Source organism: Sminthopsis crassicaudata, chromosome 1 (genome assembly GCF_048593235.1).
Source record: "Sminthopsis crassicaudata isolate SCR6 chromosome 1, ASM4859323v1, whole genome shotgun sequence".
Lineage (NCBI taxonomy): Eukaryota > Metazoa > Chordata > Mammalia > Dasyuromorphia > Dasyuridae > Sminthopsis > Sminthopsis crassicaudata.
The window spans coordinates 523,765,811-523,787,212 of record NC_133617.1 but is presented as its reverse complement, the minus strand read 5'-3'; the positions used below and the strand labels follow the sequence as shown (position 1 = coordinate 523,787,212).

General features: G+C 33.8%; 1 protein-coding gene across 2 annotated transcripts in view; it reads left to right on the top strand.

Moving 5' to 3' along the window:
- The window catches only part of MFSD14B (major facilitator superfamily domain containing 14B), an 81,265-nt gene that overhangs the window by 46,876 nt on the left and 12,987 nt on the right, over window positions 1-21,402 (top strand). The window contains exons 6-9 of one of the 2 annotated variants that reach the window (XM_074281703.1): window positions 8,126-8,344; window positions 9,251-9,364; window positions 14,408-14,479; window positions 20,710-20,822. In XM_074281703.1, the coding sequence (XP_074137804.1) occupies window positions 8,126-8,344; window positions 9,251-9,364; window positions 14,408-14,479; window positions 20,710-20,822 (518 nt within the window). The remainder of the gene's footprint in view (window positions 1-8,125; window positions 8,345-9,250; window positions 9,365-14,407; window positions 14,480-20,709; window positions 20,823-21,402) is intronic. The other variant, XM_074281704.1, reaches the window with a different exon arrangement.

The window sequence follows — 21,402 nt, the reverse complement described above, 5'->3', positions numbered from 1 at the left end:
TGTGTACTCAATCAAAAAGGTACTTGATTCATACAGAGTCACTGAGTCTTTAGATGTTTAGGAGAAATGAAGTGATTTCTAGTACTGAATTTTAAAGGACTTCATTTTACTATTTTTTTTTATATTAAAAAAAATTCTAGTGGGTACTGTTCCAAAGCAGCTGCTTGAGCTCAGACTGGTTACTTGAAATCCATTTTATATATATTTAAATTGGACTTCAAAATGTGAATTTCAGTTGACCTGTACTTATCACAGAAGTTATCCTCTCAGGGAAAATGATTTGTCAAGTATGCAGAGTCATTAATAGTAGTAAGCCTAGTTTGACAGCTTGTCATTTACTAATGAAAATGTCTTACAAAAAGAAAGGAAAGGTTATAAGAACAACTAAATCTTTTCTGTTATTACTTTTCTAAATCCAATAATTAACTCTTTCTTCTCTTTCATGAATCATAGCTCTGGTCTTATTTTGACATCATGCTGAAATATTCCAGTCTTCATCTTTATGTTCATTTTCCTTTTCCTTTTTCTTTTCTGTATATTGACTACAGGAAATCAGGTCGCTGGGTGAAATCAATCAGCATAAAGGGAATTTTAGTGACATTTTCTAGGGGCATTTAACTTTTTGTGATAGATGGAGTGTTTGGTTTAGAGTTAGTATCTTAATTTAGAATCACACTTCAGACACATTTTCTCAGCTCTAAAATGGAGATTATAATTGTACCTACTTCTTAAAAATTGTTGTGAAGATCAAATGGGAGGATAATAAATAAATGGACAAATAAATATGCATATAATACTCATAATCATGTGTGTGCATGCACACATTAATAAAAAATTCTCCTTTAGGTGATGTAGAAATATAAGTTTTTTGTATTTCTTTAATCAGATAACCTCATTAGAACTTAGATCCTTTCCCACCCTTTTCAAATGTGGATATCAACAGCATCATGAAGATTTAGCTATTTAATGTTTTATGATGTAAGAAAAAAAAAATAGCTGTCCAGTAACTATGTTACAAAAATAGAATTAGTAATATTTCTTACTCTCTATCTTGGAGCAGATTTGCAGGTAATTTTTCTTACTATGTAATATTAAATATGCCCTTTATATTTTTGAGATTTAAACATTTATGGGTTATTGGGGAATAAAAGATCCCATCTCAATTTCAACAGCAATTAACATCTGCCTGTCACATTTTGTGCTGGCAAATGAGATAAGAACATTTGTTTGAGAGTGATATGATTTGATCCTAGTCTATTCCAAGCGTAATGACCTGGAGAAGTCATTAAATTCTCTCAGTAGTTTTCATTTGTAAAATTGGTCATTGTTTAGCACTTAGCACAGCGTCTTGGTCGTAGTAAGTGAGCTCTTAATAAATGTTTATTGACATGTCACTGTGCCTTCTTTTTTCACAAGGGTTGTTATAATGACAAAAAAGGTAATAGATTGGAAAATGCTTTGAAAAAATATAAAACCAACATTTTTAGGACTAGAAAGAACCTGTGAAACATCTTACCCAGCCCCTGGGCTATAAAAATCTTATCCAAATTTTTTTCCTTTAAATAAAATGTTATTGGTATTTCTTGTTTTGATATGGCAGATATTTCTAAAACTTAATATTCCCATAGACTTATAGCCTAGATTACTTTACATTTTTGTAGTTTACTTATGATTATTGTTTTTTTATCCTTTGGAAGACCATGACATCAAAGAGGTAATGGTATGACATGTAAGTGAGTTGAATTTAAGTGAGGGAGGGCCCTGTAAAGTCACCAGCCTCACTTTCTCCTTCAGAGCCATCTGGGTCCAGTGGCAAGATTACACAGAAAGATGACTGGAGATGGCTTTCTACATGTGGTTAACAGAAAGAATGTAATGCTGGGTTTGGAATTGAATTTAATTATAGACTCAGATTCTTACTAGAGTCTGGAAAATAATTTTACTTCTGTTTGCTTCAGCTTATTTAATTATGAAATGAGAATAAATAATAGTACCTCCCCCCAGGGTTATTTTGAGAATCAAATGAGATAATATTTTAAAAGTATTTAGCACAATATGGTAGACATAGTACACATAGTAGGCAACTAATAAATTCTGCTTTTCTTCCTTCCTTTAACTTTAATTATGTGATACTAATATTTTATTTGATCTTCATTTATATCATTGTAGTTATTGTATATATTCCTTTGGCTTTTTTGTCTTTGCTTTGCATCACTTGGTATGTCATCTCACATTTTTATTTTCCTTTTCTATTACACATAGTTATCCAAGGTTTATTTGAAGGAGGGGGAAAAGCTTTGCAGCAAATTTCTCTGATAAAAGTTCTCATTTCCAAAAGATAATGAGAAAATGAGTCAATTTTATTAGAATATATATTCCTACTTTTATAGTTTCTTATGGCGCAATAGTATTCCATTACATCGATAAACCACATATTATTTAGTTGTTTTCTAATTGATGGACAGCCTATAAAGTTTCCAGTTGTTTGTCACTACCAAAAAAAAAAAGAGCTGTAAAAAATATTTTTGAACATGTGGATTCTTTAAAAATAACCTTTTGGAGGACTTATAAAGCTGTGCATACCTTTTTATCTGGCAATATCACCATTAGGGCTATATTCCAAAGAAAAAAGAAAAAAAAAACCAAAGAGGACTTATTTGTATAAAAATAGTTATAGCAGCTCTTTTTGTGGTAGCTAAGAACTGGAAATGGGGAGAATACCCATCACCTAGGCAATGGTTAAATAAGCTGTGATTTTTTTTTTTTTTTTAGTAGTTTTTTATTTGCAAAATATATGCACGGATAGTTTTTCAACATTGAAAACCTTATGTTCCAACTTTTCCCCTCCTTCTCCTCCCCTAGATGTCAGGTAGTCCAATACATGTTAAATATGTTAAAGTGTATGTTAAATACAATATATGTATACATATTTATACAGTTGCTGCAAGAAAGATCGGATCTAGAAAGAAGGTTAAAAAAACCAAACAAACCTAAGAAGGAAAACAAAAATGCCAACAAACAATAACAGAAAGAGTGGAAATGCTTTATTGTAGTCCACACTCATTTCCCATAGTTCTCTCTCTGGGTGTAGCTGATTCTCTTCATTACTGAACAATTGGAACTGGTTTGAATCATCTCATTGTTGAAGAGAGCCATGCCCATCAGAATTGATCATCATATAGTATTATTGTTGCCATGTATAATGATCTCCTAGTTCTGCTTATTTCACTTAGCATCAGTTCATGTAGGTCTCCCTAGGCTTCTCTGAAATCATCCTCCTGGTCATTTCTTACAGAACAATAATATTCCATAACATTCAGATATGATTTTAATGGGAATGTTATTGTGCTATGAGAAATGACCAGCAGGATGATTTCAGAAAAATCTGTTTAAAAAACTGATGCAAAATGAAGTGAGCAGTACTAGGAGAATGTCATACATAGTAACAGCAATATTATATAGTGAAAAATTGTGTATGAACTTAGCTGTTCTTGGGAATATAGTGATCCAAGATAATCCCAAAAGACTTATAATGAAGCATGCTGACTTCAGAGAAAGAATTGAAACTGTCTGAATACAGACTGATGCATGCTATTTTTCACTTTTTTCCATTCATTTTTTTAAAAATTGGAGTCGTCTTCAAATTAATATGGAAATGTTTAACATAATTGCACATATATAAACTTAGTTGGATTGCTTACTGTCCCATGGAGAGAAGAGAGAAAGAAGGGATGGGAGGCAGGGATAGAATTTGGAACTCAAACCTTGAAAAAAAAATTTTAAAAATTGTTTTAACATGTAATTGAGGGGAAAACTATCTTTAAAAAAAAACTGAATAAAATACTTGTATTAGTATCGCTGGGTTATAGGATGTGCACAATTTAGTAAATTTTAGGGCAGAGTTTCATATTACTTTCTAGAATGACTGGACACATCATCAGAATGCATCAATACTCATTTTCTCACAGTTCCACTAATATTTGTCATTTTTTTTTTTTTTTTTTTGGTCAGTATGAAGTAAAACTTCAGGAGTTGTTTTAATTGGCCTTTCCCCACTTATTAATAATTAGAATTTTTCTTTTCATATACTTTTAAAACTATTGGTAGTTTGGATGTTGATAGCTATTGATACTTTGTATTTTTTTCTCTAAAAGCGGCCTCTTTATAACTTTTGGGAAATAGCTTTTATTCTTATAAATTCTAATCAGCTCTCTGTCAGAGAAACTTGCTACAAAGATTTTATTTCCCTCCCAATATTAATTGTATTAGATTTATGCAAACACTTTTAAGTTTATGTAATCAAATTCTCCAAATTATAATCTATGATCCTATTTCTTGTTTGGTCATGGACAATATTCTTATCCATCCAAAAAGGTAAGTTCTTCTTTCCCCTTTCCTTCTGCCTCTAATTTATTTGTGGCATAAGCTTACTTTGATTACGTGAGGCTCATTTCATAGTCTTGATCCTTTGCACTGTCTTCTACAGTTGCCCTTTTGTTTTTTCTCTCACTCAAATCCTCACAAGTTCAGCCCTGGGTCACCCCTATTGCCTGTCTTTTCTACTGTTATTGTTATTCTTTTTTTCGTTTGTTTTCTTTATCTTATTCCCTATAGCTGGGGCTATACTGACTGCATCAAGGACTGATGTGATCCTGGAACTATAGTAATTGTGAAATGTGACTTGGATAATAGGAGCAGATGCAGCAGAATTGGAGATTATAGAGACCAAGAAATCAGTAGGGCTCATTAGGGATTCAATCCAGTCCTTATTCCCCACCTGTATCTTATTGGTACAGTGAATAGAAAGATGCCAAATGAGTCAGGGCTACCTCAGGATATGTGGGGCTATATAAGGTAACCCAATCAGGCCTGAGACATGCTGGAAGTTGGTTGTAGCTTTGAGAAGTGAAGGTCAAAATCATTGGGCTGAGTGGAACAGCTGCTGAGAGCAGCAAGGCTGGATTGTCAATCAGTGACAATCAGTAAATACTTGTTAATCTTATATGTGCCAAATACTGGATTAGGTGCTGGGTGATACAAAAACCAAAATGAAAGTACCTTCTCTTAGGGAGTTTCCATTCTATGGGAAGATACAAGTATAAATTTAAACAATAATTTTGAAGAGAAGGCATTAGCTACTGGTGTCTCAGGAAAAGCTTCATGTACATAGTGACATTTGAACAAAGTCTAGAAAGAGTTCTAAGAAGCAGAAGGGAAGAGGGGAGTGCATCACAAACACAGACTTAGCCTCTGCAGAGATAGAGCAGCAGGTGGTAGAGTTTCAAGAAAGTCAGTTTGACTGAGCCACATTGGGAGCAGAAAGGAGTGATGTGCCCTAAGGCTGAGTATGAGCAAAACAAGGTTGCAGTCAGGTTGTGAATTCTTTTAAATGCTAAACAGAAAGAAGATAATAACTCAGAAGCTTATGAAGAAAAGATCAACTAATGGAGAAGCTATTCCAAAAGAAAAAAAAAAAGTAGATATTGAAAATATCTGGAATGGAACTGAAAAAGTAGAGGCAATGTATGTCCTCCTTAGATCTGCAAGGGAGTCCTCACATGTATATTTTATAAAAAAAAAGTCACAACACTGATGCTTCTTCAAAACATGGTTGATCTCAGATAGAAACTATGAGTCATTTATTGAGCCCTTTGAGAACTTCTGCTATCATTATACCTAAATGTGGTCTCTTGAGTTTGTCCAGGTTACACCACCCCCTTTGGAACTCTCAGAAATGAAACTAAAGCAAATAGAAGATATCAAAGAGTTGGATATGCATAGGATGTAATTGGAGCCAGTCTAAGATATGATTTCTATATTTCTGTGTATATGTGTGTGTGTGTGTGTGTGTGTGTGTGTGTGTGTGTGTGTGTGTGTGTGTCTAGTATCTAGTATCTATAGGTAAAGATTGACTCAGGTCACATCTTTTGGTAGTAATGTAGTATACTATAGCTTGTTTTTTATTTGCTGAATATATGCTTCTGAATGTCCAAAATCAAGTTGGAATTCCAGTTTTTCCTTAGGAACATAATTTAAAGAGAAATTATAGCACAATATTTTATTTTTGGTAGTAGAAGATAAGTAATGCTGATAATTGAAATTCATAGTATAGATATTTTTGTAAATTGAAAACATCAGTCTTTTCTGATTCCAAATATTCTTTCTGGATCTGCTTATGTTTTCTTTTCTGTCTTTCATTTTCATGGAGTATCCAACAAACCCTAAAGTGGTCACAAAATGAGAGCAATGGACTAAAAAGAAAACAACTTAGCTAATTTAGAAATTAAATAATTTTTTTCCAGAGAAGTTTTATGTTGTGATATTTCTAACTTAAATATTTTCCTCATTAAAATATTTTAGACATTATTTGTTGTGGTTATTTATAATGGTCATTTCTAATTATAGCAAGATTCCTAACTCTTTACTTATAGCACATACCACCTGTTAATAATTATTAGACTATTTTTAGAACAAAATTTATTTAAATTTGCTTTAAGTGACACTGATTTCTTTCTTTTTTTTTAAAGATTAAAATGATCTTATTTTACTTATTTGAAGTTTCAAATAATAAATTCTACTGAAAAAAGAGCAATAACCCCATTTATTTGTCTTTCTATTAGAATCCAATAGCTACAGTGAACTTAGATGGCTGATGGATTTTTCTCTTCAAATTTCTCTGTTATAGTACAACAAAGCTTATATTGGTTCAGGCTTCAGTTCTTCTTATAAATCTCATCCTGACCTTTGCTTTTTTTTTTTTTTATTAATTTTATAATTATAATTTTTTTGACAGTACATATGCATGAGTAAATTTTTTTTACAACATTATCCCTTGTATTCATTTTTCCAAATTTTCCCCTCCTTCCCTCTACTCCCTCCCCTAGATGTAGACAGGTAATCCCATACATATTAAATGTGTTACAGTATAACCTAGATATAATATATGTGTGTAAATCCAATTTTCTTATATGTTAAGAATTGGATTCCAAAGGTATAAGTAACCTGAGTAGAAAGACAGTAGTGAAAAAAGTTTATATTCAATTCCCAGTGTTCCTTCTCTGGGTGTAGTTGTTTCTGTCCATCATTGATCAGCAGGAAGTGAGTTGGATCTTCTCTATGTTGAAGATATCCACTTCCATTAGAATATATCTTTATACAGTATTGTTGTTGAAGTGTATAGTGATCTTCTGATTCTGCTCATTTCACTCAGCATTCACTTCATGTAAGTCTCTCCAAATCTCTCTGTATTCATCCTGCTGGTCATTTCTTACAGAGCAGTAATATTCCATAACATTCACATTCATATACCATAATTTACCCAACCATTCTCCAATTAATGGACATCCATTCATTTTCCAGTTTCTAGACACTACAAAAAGAGCTGCCACAAACATTTTGGCACATACAGGTCCCTTTCTCATCTTTAGTATTTCTTTGGGATATAAGGCCAGTAGTAACACTGCTGGATCAAAGGGTATGCACAGTTTGATAACTTTTTGGGCATAGTTCCAAATTGCTCTCCAGAATGGTTGGATTCTTTCACAACTCCACCAACAATGCATGTGTCCCAATTTCCCCACATCCCCTCCAACATTCATTATTAGTTATTCCTGTCATCTTAGCCAATCTGACAGGTGTGTAGTGGTATCTCAGAGTTGTCTTAATTTGCATTTCTCTGACCAGTAGTGATTTGGAATACTTTCATATGAGTGGATATAGTTTGAATTTCATAAGTGACACTGATTTCTATGTGTATAAATTTTCCTTGTGTGTATCTACTTATGTATGTGTACATACATATACACACATACCACAGACATTTTTGCCATAGAATACTTATAGCAGGTAGAAAAGAGTATCTTGAACTTTAAAAAGAGCCAAACAATGGGGCAGGTAGATGGTGCAGTGGATAGAACACCAGTCAGGAGGACCTGAGTTCAAATTTGGCCTCAGACACTTAACACTTCTTAGTTCTGTGACCCTGGGCAAGTCACTTAACCCCAATCGTGGGGGGAGAGGGGGGGTGGGGGGGAAGGGAGGGAGGGAGATAGACAAGCAATGGTATGTAGTGTTGCTATTTGGAAAAGGTTAGGAATTACTGAATTCTTGGTACTTTTTCTTACAGGTATCTGCCACATTTGCTGCAAGTTTGGTAACCAGCCCAGCCATTGGAGCATACTTGTCTGCCAGCTATGGAGATAATCTGGTTGTACTTGTGGCCACTGTGGTGGCTCTCTTGGATATCTGTTTCATCTTGTTAGCTGTTCCAGAGTCTTTGTCTGAAAAAATGAGACCTACTTCTTGGGGACCTTCAATTTCATGGGAGCAAGCAGACCCTTTTGCGGTAAAACTCAGTCAAGAAACACTATATGCTTGATTTTCATAATTCTCACTGTAACCATGTGAATCAAGAAAATTTCTAAAATGTAACTTGGGACCTGGATGCTTGTCCACTGAAGAAAGTAGGGGGATAGGGTACTGACAGTCAGTGACTGTATGAATTTGCTAGAGTGTACAGGGTGAAGGCTGGATCCGTATAGGATTTAAACTTTGTAATGATATATATATATATATATATATATTTTTTTTTTTTTTTTTTTTTTTTTTTTCTAATTAAAATATGAAATGACCTCAAGGATAGGGAGAAAGCTGAGAAGAGTTGTTGCCAGTGGCTCATCTTAGGGCTGTGGTAGCTTTCCTATTGTCTTGGCTCCTTTGCCCTTTTCTTTACACATAATGGATGAAAAATGAATTTTGGTGTAATGAAACAGCTCTGATGGTTGTTGCTTTAAATTCTATGATAAATGAAGGAGAGATTTTTGATTTTTTTTTTAATAGTCTCTAAAGGTTATTTGCCTTTTTAGAATCTGAAAAATTGATTTTAAGCTGGATTGTAATAATAGTATTTAACAGACAGCAAGCAGAGTAGTATTCTGTTTTTCAGGGAGTGAAAACAAGAATTTACAAAGTTTTGAAAAATTATCAATTTGAATTATTTTTCTGATGAAAAAGTTGTAGCAGAATAATTATTAAGATACTTTATTTTAGGATTTTTTTTTTAATTTTAATTTTTTTTTAGTAACATAGCCAGCTCTTGATTTGTCTTCTTTATTATTTTTATTATTTACTTTATTTATTTAAGGGATCATAGCATTGGCACCAACTGTCTAGAATATTGGGGAATATCAGCATCAAGGACATTGACAATAAATTTACTATGTGTTTTTTTTTTTTTTTTTTTTCCGTTTAGTCTCTGAAGAAAGTGGGGAAAGACTCCACGGTCTTGCTGATCTGTATCACAGTTTTTCTTTCATATCTTCCTGAAGCTGGACAGTATTCTAGCTTTTTCCTCTATTTAAGACAGGTAGGTAGCTTTTAAACATCTGAGTTGTATATCAAAGAGTTTAGTAGGGGGCACTAATACCATACCCTCTTCTGGATGATCATATCTTGAAAGAGGTAGAACAACACACTTTCAGACAATCATGGTAGTCCATCCATAACACACCAACGTCCTTTTTACCATCTCCCTGTTAAAAGCTCCTGGAAATCAAATTCTACTACTCTGCCTGTCACATTAAAGGGTTTTTAATCATACACATATTGCTGAACATCCCATCGGTCTTCACTATTTTGAAAACTGGCCTTCAGGCACTGAGTAGTTTGCCTACATGACTGCATCTCTTGCTAGCTGAAGGATCTCATCTGGTGTTGCAACTTGAGGACAATAGTATTGAGGTCCTGGGGCTTATTATCTTAACTGCAGTACAGTAAGATTTAAGTGGAGCCTATATAACCCTAGGGTCAGAAAAAGAACTCATCTAATGCTATCTGCAAAAAATAGAGAAAATTTTCTAAATATGCTTTCATTGAAAGAAACTCTTAGGCACAGATAGAATACAAAACAGGGATTTGGATTTTTTTTTTTTTTTTTTATAAAGCAAAATGCATTCCGGCAGGAAATAGCCCATAGTACTATATAGTAAGAAAACAAAGACCACAACTTTAATTTAAAAATTATTAGAATGCTTATACTTATCTAACGTTAAATTTCTTTAGAAGTTTGTTTGGCTTTATGGAAGTGACACCCAAGGTAGAAGGGGGATCTCATGACCTTAGAGTTTCAGAAAAAAACATTAAATTGCTTTCATTGATTACATCTTCTTAACTTTCCAGCTCTTTCTCTGATACATTTCCCTTAATCTATTCTGAATCATGATTGTGACTTTGTCATCACTTCCTTTCTGCTGATGCAGCCCATACCTTTGTGCTGTCTTCCTTTTATTTTCTGTACTCCATATTTTAGTGGCTCAGTGGATAGAGGGCTGCACTTAGAACCAGAAATACTCATCTTCATGAGTTCAGATCCAGCCTTAGACAGACTTACTGGCTGTTTGAGACTCTGGGCAAGTCACTTAATTCTGTTTGCTTCAGTTTCCTTATCTGTAAAATAAGTTAGAGAAAGGAATGGCAAATGATGCTAGTATCTTTGCCAAGAAATCTCCAAATGGGTCATAAGAATTGGACATGATTGAAACTACTCAAAAAACAGCAACTCTGTAGATAAGTTGTTAAATTATGAGACCTCTACTCTAGAATCCCATGCCTCCTTGTTCTTTTGGTGCTCATATTTGATCAATACTCAACCGTGTCTTACTCTTTCCTACCAACTACTTTGATCCTCTTCTTTGCACTTCTTTCTTTCTCTTTCCAATGTCTCTCTGTCTCTTCGTTTCTGCTTATGAACTGACTTCTTCAGTGTCATCTATAAAACATTCTCAATTCTCTCCTATCCTTAAAAAAACAAACAAAAAAACCCAAAAAACAAACTTGATTCTGCCATCTCCTTATTGTCGACTGTTTCTCCTTTTTATAGCCAAACTTTTAAGTCTTCTTGTCTCTATCATCTCCATTTCTTCATCTCATTTCTCAGTTCTTTGTAATTTGACTTCTGAACACTTAAGTTTTCTCACAGTTCTTTTAACTTCTTAATCTGCTGGTCCTTTCTCAGTTCTTAACCTTTTGTACATCTCTATAGCTTTTAGGCCTGCTGACCATCTCTTCCTACTGAACATTTTGTTTTCCTTGGATTCCCTAATGCTTTGTTTTCTAGTGTCATGAAAACTCCTCATTCTCTTTGGTTGGAACATCATTTCTTACCCTTCAGCTGTAGTTAGGACCCTTATTTTCCACACTATTTTAGCCCTTACTCCAAATTATCCCTTTTTTGTTGAAAGCACCATCATCCTTCTATCTACTCTGGTTCGTGACCTCATTGTGATCTTGACTTTTCACTCTCCCTCATTTCTCTTTCCCTCCTCTCTATCAAATAAGTTGCCAAGTTGAGTCTCTTGTACCTCCTTAGCATCTCTCAAATCTGTCCCTTTTGCTTCATTCCCAAAGAGCCATCATCTTAAATTGGGCTCTCATACTTTTTACCTCAGCTCTTCCTGCTTCCAGTGTCTTCCCTTGATTATCTTTAATTTTTTTTTTTATTTAGAATTTTTTTTCCATAGTATATATGCATGAGTAATTTTTTTATAATATTATCCCTTGTATTCATTTTTCCAAATTATCCCCCTCCCCCCGATGACAGGCAATCCCATACATTTTACATATGTTACAATATAACCCAGATACAATATATGTGTGTAAATACCATTTTCTTGTTGCACATTAAGTATTAGATTCCGAAGGTATGAGTAACCTGGGTAGATAGACAGTAGTGCTAACAATTTACATTCACTTCCCAGTGTTCCTTCTCTGGGTGTAGTTATTTCTGTCCATCATTGATCAACTGGAAGTGAGTTGGATCTTCTTTATGTTGAAGATATCCACTTCCATCAGAATACATCTTCATACAACATTGAAGTGTACAGAGATCTTCTGGTTCTATTCATTTCACTCAGCATCAGTTCATGTAAGTCTCTCCAAGCCTCTCTGTATTCCTCCTGCTGGTCATTTCTTACAGAGCAATAATATTCCATAACCTTCATATACCATAATTTACCCAACCATTCTCCAATTGATGGACATCTATTCATCTTCCAGTTTCTAGCCACTACAAAAGAGCTGCCACAAACATTTTGGCACATACAGGTCCCTTTCCGCTCTTTAGTATTTCTTTGGGATATAATCCCAATAACAGCAATGCTGGGTCAAAGGGTATGCACAGTTTGATAACTTTTTGGGCATAGTTCCAAATTGCTCTCCAGAATGGCTGGATTCTTTCACAACTCCACCAACAATGTATCAGTGTCCCAGTTTTCCCACATCTCCTCCAACATTCATCATTATTTGTTCCTGTCATCTTAGCCAATCTGACAGGTGTGTAGTGGTATCTCAGAGTTGTCTTAATTTGAATTTCTCTGATCAGTAGTGATTTGGAACACTTTTTTATATGAGTGGATATAGTTTGAATTTCATCATCTGAGAATTGTCTGTTCATATCCTTTGACCATTTACCTTGATTATCTTTAAGAAAACTTCTGAAAACACAGTTAGACAATTGGAACATGTTGCTTTTTATCTTAGAATTCTTTAGACTAAAATAGAAAATCCTTAGCTTGACATTTAAAGCCTTTTGCAATTAGGTTTTAGGCTTTTTTTCTGTGCTTACTCACATTAATCTTCTTTATGCATTCCAGGGAAATTGGCCAGCTTGGTGTTCTCTGAACTTGACAATGTATCTCCTACTGAAGAAAAAAAAATTCTGTACACTGTGTTTTAGGGCAAGAGATGACAGAGACAGTTTTTATTAATTTATCTTTATTTCAAATTCAAACATTTCTAGTTCAGATAGAGATGTCCAAAATAGCAGTCTCTTCATGCCCTGGAATTTTTATTTGAAACACAAGACAATTTGAAGCAATATTTTTGCAAATCTTGAACAAGAATGTGATTTCAATATGATAAAATACAGATTGAAGTTAACATTTTATTTCATCTAGTCAAATAATATTTGAAAGAAGCATTTAAAACAATTTCTAGCACATAGTAGGAGCTATATAAATGCTTATTTCCTTTCTTTTCCTTCCTAAAGTAGTATTGCCTTTATGTAGGGCATAACTAATTTCTTTAGGGGATGGAGAAGTAAATGATATAGTTGTCAGTTTGGTTACCACCTAGAACCCATTTTCCCAGGAGACCTTAGCTTTTTAATTTTTGACTTTTTGCTTTCCAAAAGACTGGAGCAGTAGAGAAATAATTTAGATGTTCTTGTACACCTATCTCCATGCTTTTCCCTGGAATGTACTCCTATCCTTCCTTTGCCCAGCTTCCTTCAAGGCTCAACTCTCTTGCTACTTTACTCAGTTGTTAATACTCTATACTTTTAAAATGTATATTTGTAGGCCTGGATACTCCTTTCTCTTTTTAGGAATATGGAAGGGGAGTGGGCCTGCAGAAGGTAGGATCTGATCTGAGTTTTGAGAAAAGCCAAGGAAAGTAGTAGGGAGATGAGAGAACAGAGAGACATAGGAGACAGAGAACTAGCAAGGATAGCAGTGTTCCTGGATTGTAGAGCATATGGAGGGAGTTAAAGTTTAAAAATTCTGTAAAGATAGAAAGGGTCCAAATTATTCAACAAGGGCTTTAAATGCTAGATGATTTTATAATACACATCATAATCCTTTTACCTTCTCTCACTTAGCAGTGCCACAACTGTGAGGTTAAAGATATGAGCATTTGACAGAACTGCATTCATTTTAGTTTGTCCTGAGATGTCATAGAGTAAAGATAGCTTTGCCTCTCTCCACCTCCCCCAACCAATTTTTTACTTTTCTATAGAATAATCCCTAATTTATTTAAAAGTTTTAAAAACTGTATTTCATTATACCACTAAGATTTCTTTTAACATTCATTAAAATTTTTTTTGAGCTCCTAATTATTATTTTATTTTTTGCCTTTTCTCATTCTGTGCCAAATTTATTTCATAATAATATTATCTGTGTTTCTGTGGCAGTAAGGTGGTGGATTTTCCAGGCAAAGCAGTTTTCAGTATAACATTTAAACTCTACATTTCATCCATATATGTGATGTTTCTTGATAAGGTATTAGAATATTTGTATGGTAAATGCTTGGTTAAATCAATCAGATGGTTTCTATGTCTTTTAATAATTTGATATCAGTCCTAGAATTCACAAGAATTCTCCTTCCTCTCAATAAAAAGAAGCAGATTTATATCTTTAAAAAAGATATTGAATATTTTTCTTTGTTAGGAATTTTCATATTTATACATTGTAAACAAAAGCTGTTTTAAGTTTAAATTTTCAAATCTCAGAATTCACTTAGATGCTGCATTTGTGAACCTTATCCTGGCATTGTTTTCCTGTAACTGAAAAAAATTGGCATTTTTTTCATCTTTAGAATGTCAATATAAGTAATATCTTTTTATCAACTTTCTCAGATTATAGGTTTTGGATCAGCTAAAATTGCAGCATTTATTGCCATGGTAGGAATCCTGTCTATTGTAGCTCAGGTAAGTGTCAAAATAAACACTTTGTATAGCATACTGAAATTGCTGGCTATTAAATTGTCATAATCCTTAGTTTTTTTGTACTACATTTTGTAACTTCTTCAGAGCCTTTACTTCTTGTGAACTCAGGGCAAATTTTATAATAATTGATGCCTTGAAATTCCAATTAACATTAGTAGTCAAATATTATTACAAAAGACTATATAGAGAAGCTCGAAAAGGGAAGGAAATTTGAGTAATAGTGACATCCTCCAAATTTTAGGAACTTTATAAATTTTAGAAGATTATGTATAATATGAGAAATTAGTAAGATTCATTTCCCATTTTCCCATATCATAAATGTAGGATTGTAGAAGGCAAGATAAATTCTCCTTTTCTTCTTCTTTTTTTTCCCCAGAGGCAATTGGGGTTAAGTAGCTTGCCCAGGGTCACATAGCTAGGAAGTGTTAAGTGTCTGAGGCCAGATTTGAATTCAGGTTCTCCTGACTTAAGGGCTGGTGCTCTACCCATTGCACCACCTAACTGCCCCTGAAGAGTCTTATCATTCCCTCCTTTTCAAATAAATTTACGTTGTCTATTATGTAGCTATAGATCCTTTATCAAAGTTATATAGAAGGGAATTCAGGCAAGAATCTTACAGGGTGAGAAAACATAGATACTTTCTGATTTGTAAGTGGAAATATACTCACACCAATGGGATCATGAACACATTGAAAGATAGAATATAGGCTAATCTAGTTGACTTTCCCAGAGACATTTCAACTGTTGACATATTCAAAATAGAATTCACTTCTCTTTCTTGGCTTACTTCTCTTCCCCTTCCTCCCTAACCTGTCCTTCTTAAGTTTGCTGTTTCTTTCAAAAGTACCATCATTCTTCAAGCCTTCTAAATTTATAATTCCCAAAATGGTTCTTCATTGTCTTCACTTTTCCTTATTTCATATGCAGTCATTTGCTACATTTTGCTGTTTTTACCTCTACAATATCTCTTATTTCTGGACCCTTCTCTCTCCTCTTACAGCTACCACCTTAAATCAGGACCAGTTTATCTTTCATATCAGTTATTACCATGGCCTTCTAATTGGAGTTCTATCTTTAGTCTATCCTTAGCTCCATTATATAGCTCCTCTATACAGAAGTAGCCAAAGTTATTTTCCTTAAAGGTGAAGCTGACCATGTGACTCCCTTACTTAACAAACTCCAGGAACGCTGTGTTGCCTCTGGAATACATTATTTGCAGTGTGGTACTGTGGAAAGGATTCTAAACTTCTCATAGGATCTACGTTTTTATTTGTAGATAATGATGACAAATGCACTTTTGGTGAAGAGGATTCCCATGCCCACATATATAATACTAGCAAATATCTTTGAATCTCTTGCATCTAATAGGGGCCTTTAAGGTCAATAGCAAGAGATGGAACCAGATTCTTTGGGGGAGAATTATATAATGGGAAAGCAGAAAAGGGCCAAGATCAATACTTGCATTAGGACACTAGGAAAAGAAGCAGAAGCAAAGATTGTGGTAAGAGGACAGGGCCTGATTTCAGCTATCCTATCCTAAACTGTACAGGCATTGACTCTTAGTGTACAGGAAAGAAGCAGACCCAAGCTGGGCTGCCTACCCTATCCAAGAGAAAGAGTGGAGAGTGGTGAGGGAGTAGAGAACCTTGTGCTCAGCAAGCATCTATTAAATGCCTCCTAAAGGCCAAGTATTGTGCTCAGCTAACTTGAGATGTATAAAAAGGCAAAAGGTCCCAATACAGAAATTCAATCTGGAAATGTGAGCAAATAGAAGAAACAGTTAAACACAATTAAGAAGGTCTTCTGACTTATACTATGATAGGTTCAAGTGGTTTTTCCAGGAAAAAAATGTGCCGCAAGCAAAATAGTCTCAAGGAAAAAAAAGAATAATCCACAAGGCTAGTACTGAGTGGCTGAAAGAAATGAAATAAGATTAAAAGAAAATAGATATCTCTTTTTAAAAAAAAATTTTTTTATTAGTATTTTTTTATTATAGATATATTTACAAGATATATGTATGGGTAATTTGTCAGCATTGACCGTTGCAAAACCTTCCATTCCAGCTTTTCCCCTCCATCCCCCCACTCCCTCCCCTAGATGGCAGGTAGACCAATACATGTTAAATATGTTAAAGTATATGTTAAATACAATAGATGTATACATATCCATACAGTTATTTTGCTGCACAAAAAGAATCAAACTTATAAAAATAACCTGAGGAGGAAATAAAAAATGCCAACAGACAAAAACAGAGGGAATGGAAATGCTATGTTGTGGTTCACACTCATTTTCCAGAGTTCTTTCACTGGGTGTAGCTGGTTCAATTCATTATTGAACAAATGGAATTTGTTTAGTTCATCTCATTGTTGAAGAGAGCCACGTCCATCAGAATTGATCATCATATATCATATAGTATTGTTGTTGAAGTGTGTAATGATCTCTCCTGGTTTTGCTCATTTCACTCAGCATCAGTTCATGTAAGTCTCTCCAGGCCTTTCTGAAATCCTCCTGCTGGTCATTTCTTACAGAACAATAATATTTCATAACATTCATATACCACAATTTACTCAGCCATTCTCCAATTGATGGGCATCCATTCAGTTTCTAGCCATTACAGAGAGGGCTGCCACAAACATTTTTGCACATACTGGTCCCTTTCCCTTCTTTAAGATCTCTTTGGGATATAAGCCCAGTAGTAACACTGCTGGATCAAAGGGTATGCACAGTCTGATAACTTTTTGAGCATAGTTCCAAATCGCTCTCCAGAATAGCTGGATGTATTCACAATTCCACCAACAATGCATTAGTGTCCCAGTTTTCCCATATTCCTTCCAACATTTGTCATTATCTTTTCCTGTCATCTTAGCCAATCTGAGAGGTGTATAGGGGTATTTCAGAGTTGTCTTAATTTGCATTTCTCTGATTAATAATGATTTGGAGCATTTTTTCATATGGCTAGAAATAGTTTCAATTTCTTTATCTGAAAATTATCTGTTCATATCCTTTGACCATTTATTAGTTGGAGAATGGATTAATAAAATAGATATCTCAATAAATAAATAAAAAAGAGAAAGTTATAACTTAGTATAGAAGATGGGAAACCACCTTACTCAAGTAGTGATCTAGAACATGAAATGGAGCAACAGAACTCAGTGAATTCATGAGGAAACAAACAGTAGAAATCAAAATTCAATCGGAAGGTTGGGGGGAAAAAAACCAAGAGTCTATAATGTATCTGCTATCAAAAACTGACCAGGAAAAGAGTTTGAGGGAAGACAATTTATGAATTAATTGTCTCTCTGAAAGCTGTGACCAAATGAAAACTTGGATCTCATATTTTAAGAAAACATAATGAGAAAGCTGCCTAGGCCCATTAAAATCAGAAGTTTTCTCAAAAAATCCCTGTAAATTTGAAATACTAAGGATTGACCTGATCAAAATCCAGAACTTCTAGGTCAAGGAAAAGAAATATTGTAAACATCTAGAACTGAAAGAATTCAAGCAAGGGGAAAATCACAGTTAGGGTCACAGATGACTTGAACATTCTACTATAACTATGATTAAAAGAAAGAAAATCTTGAAAAACAGTTTTCCAAAAGTCAAAAGATTTCTAACCAAGAATAACTTATCCTACAAAACGGAATATAATTCTACTGGAAGAAAAAAAAATAGAACCTTAATGAAAGAGGACTTTGAAACTTTTCTGATAGAAAGATCACTGCTGTGTTGAGTCTCAAATGCAAATACATGAGACAAAGGTAAATAACATTTGAGCAGTTGATAGAGACTGACTGATGAAGAATTAGTCTGTGTTAATAAGGGGAGAAGAAATATTTCTCTTCTGAATCCTCCTGTATTTGAATGCTAGAGAAAGAGCTGAGGACGAGCTTTAGGTATGGTTTTGTTTGGTTTAAGGAGTGGAAAGAAAAGGAACAGAAAATCAAATACATTAGGGAAGAAATGAGGAAGAAGCTGAAGAAACCTACTAGTTCTCATAATTGACATTCCTTAGAAGAATATACACAAATGAAGGAGAGGGTGGAGTGGTCATCATACTCTGAACTTAAGAGACTTAAAAAGAATAAATTTTCTGCAGTTTTATTTTCAGTCCTCTATCTCTTTTACTATATATTAATTCTTATTTTGTTCTTTACATAGCTTGTTTATATATATATCTGAACATTGTCTCCCCTGTTGGATTGTGAATATCCCCTTTTGTATCCTCAGCACTTAGCATGGAGCCTGGATACATGGGAGATGCACAATACATGTTTCTTAATTGACTATACAGAATTGCCTGTTTATTTAGTGTTTTAATTCAAAATAAAAACAAAATCATTAGACAAGGGAAATGGGTGGAAAGAAAGAAGGTGGGTTTAAGAAAGAGAGTTGCAGAGAGAACAGTTCCAAGTAGGAAGTTCTGAAATTATTGACAAGGGGGCATTGTTGATGCTACTATATTAAACAATATAGCCTTCCCCCCCCCCCTCGAGGCTGGGGTTAAGTGACTTGCCCAGGGTCACACAAATAGGAAGTATTAAGTGCCTGAGACCAGATTTGAACTCTAGTCCTCCTGAATTCAAGGCTGGTGCTCTATCCACTGTGCCACCTAGCTGCCCCCAACAATATAGACTGTATATTGCATATACAGTCTTTTCTATTTGTGAATTGAAATGTCCATTGCTGATGTTTTTACATTCAAAAATTAAAAAATAATTTTAAATGTGGCAAAAGCAAATGTCGTACTCTTCATATAAAATACTGAATTGAGAAAATTGGGTGTTATCATTTGTGAATCAAGTTAATTCTTAATTTAAATGACAGGTTTTTTTAAAAAAATAATAATAAAGAGGTATCATGGACTTCCTTGTTAAATTTAAATAGAAACTGATTTCTGTGGGTAGCAAATTGAATTCTCTTCCCTGTCCTTCCCCACCTTAATGTAATACAACTGTGTTGTACTATGTTATATCACCAAAGCCATATGAGAGTCTAACACATCTGGTGTAATAGAGAACTAAAGGAGTACTTTTAGGAAGTTCAAGTCCTCCCTTTGATTTATATTGGTTGTGTGATTATGGACAAGTTATTAAATCTCTCAGTGTTCTGAGTATCTGTTTAAGATTTTATATATAGAAAGTATTGACCTGCATTTGTAGAGGAAATATCCTCAATTGGGAAATCAATATATCAATGAAATCATAGATTATTATTCTTTATATCCTTATCTCTGATAATAATTTCATTTAGTTGGTTAATGCCAAAATATCTCATGCAACTATTTTGGTATACCTATTGTATGCATGCATCAATTTTTTTATCTTAAGCAAATATTTTCAAAGGTCTTTTCATCTTGAAAATTGAAAAGATTATGCTAGCAGAGTACAAATTCATAGATTCTCCCATATTGGAAAGGTTTTGAGCTTAAGTGTGACAAATACCATCTCCTTCATTCAAACATCAGTTAATTATTAGAGGCTAATCACCAGGTTGTTTGTGTGTAGATCCATAAAAACTCTCTAAAGCCATCTTCTAGCAGATTGTAGAAGGACTGTCATCTGAGTTGTTGGAAGAAGTAACCATCCTCATAAAACCATGGATCCTTGGAATGTATGATAGTTATCAGATGTATTTTATTTTTGTCTTCTCACTGGATTTTTAATGTATTGAACTACTTTGTAAAACTAGTTATACTCTGTGCAATTTCATTTTTTTTTAATTGATGCTAAATAAATGTTGAAATAGACAGCATTTCTCTTAGAGGTAATTAGAAATGTCATTTTAAAGTAATAATGATTAATGAATTCCTATTCAGTGAAAGAAGAAGAATATTAGCTCTATTTTAGGTAGCCCTAGATTAGAGAAGTGAAGAGGAACCAATATTTTGAGTCATTTCCCTTTAAAACTCAGAAGGTATCTAAATTCTGGACCTTTGGAACTGAACAATTAGTTATCTTTTTCTAAGAGATGGCATGACTCTATCTGTTAAGTATCCTGAATCACAGCATTAATTAAAATGAGATTGTGTGTATATATGTATATAATTTTGAAAAGTTTAAAGCACTACATAAATATCTTTTGTTATTGCCTTTATAGCATTGTGATTTTGGTAGTAGTCTGTGACATGTCCCTGTTTGTAAAGTGATAAATCAAAGTAGTTTATGAAATTTATAAAATTATTTTCTCACAGGTTTTTTTCTTCTATTTTTCAGACAGTATTTCTTAGCATCTTGATGAAGTCAATAGGAAATAAGAACACTGTTCTCCTGGGATTGGGTTTTCAGATGTTCCAATTGGCATGGTATGGTTTTGGATCCCAGGCATGGTAAGGGATTACCATTTCTGGTAGTTATGTATTTCTAAATAAGCCTTTTAGATGAGTTTTAGCTTTAAGTGAATGATCTTTGGATTTTAGTGAATTAAAAAGGGAAAAGACTTTCTATTAATGAAACACATGGAAATTTTATATTATAGCACAATTTTAATGATTAGATATGTTAGATTTGTGAAATTTGAACTTGATGAGAAAAGAAATGTTGAAAGAGATAAGTATGGAATTGTGAAGAGAGCTGATATGGAAGTCGGAAAAAGCTGACTTCAAAGTTCTACCTCTAGCTGATTGAATCACTTAACTTCTCCATGCTATAGGCAACTTGGAAAAGGATAAAAGTTGTAGTTTAAGGGTTGCTCTTCATTTGTAGAGGGAATTTTCTTACCTGGAAGTTCTTTGTACAAAAGACATCACAAGTAGAGTCCATGTTACTATTCTGAGAGAATTTGAATTTGAGAAAAAGTAATGCTAGAGCATTAATAAGTTAAAAAAGAATACTTTTACATATTATATTTTTAAGGGTTTTTTTTTTGGGGGGGTGGGGGAGAGTGAGGGTAAACATTTGGCCTATATT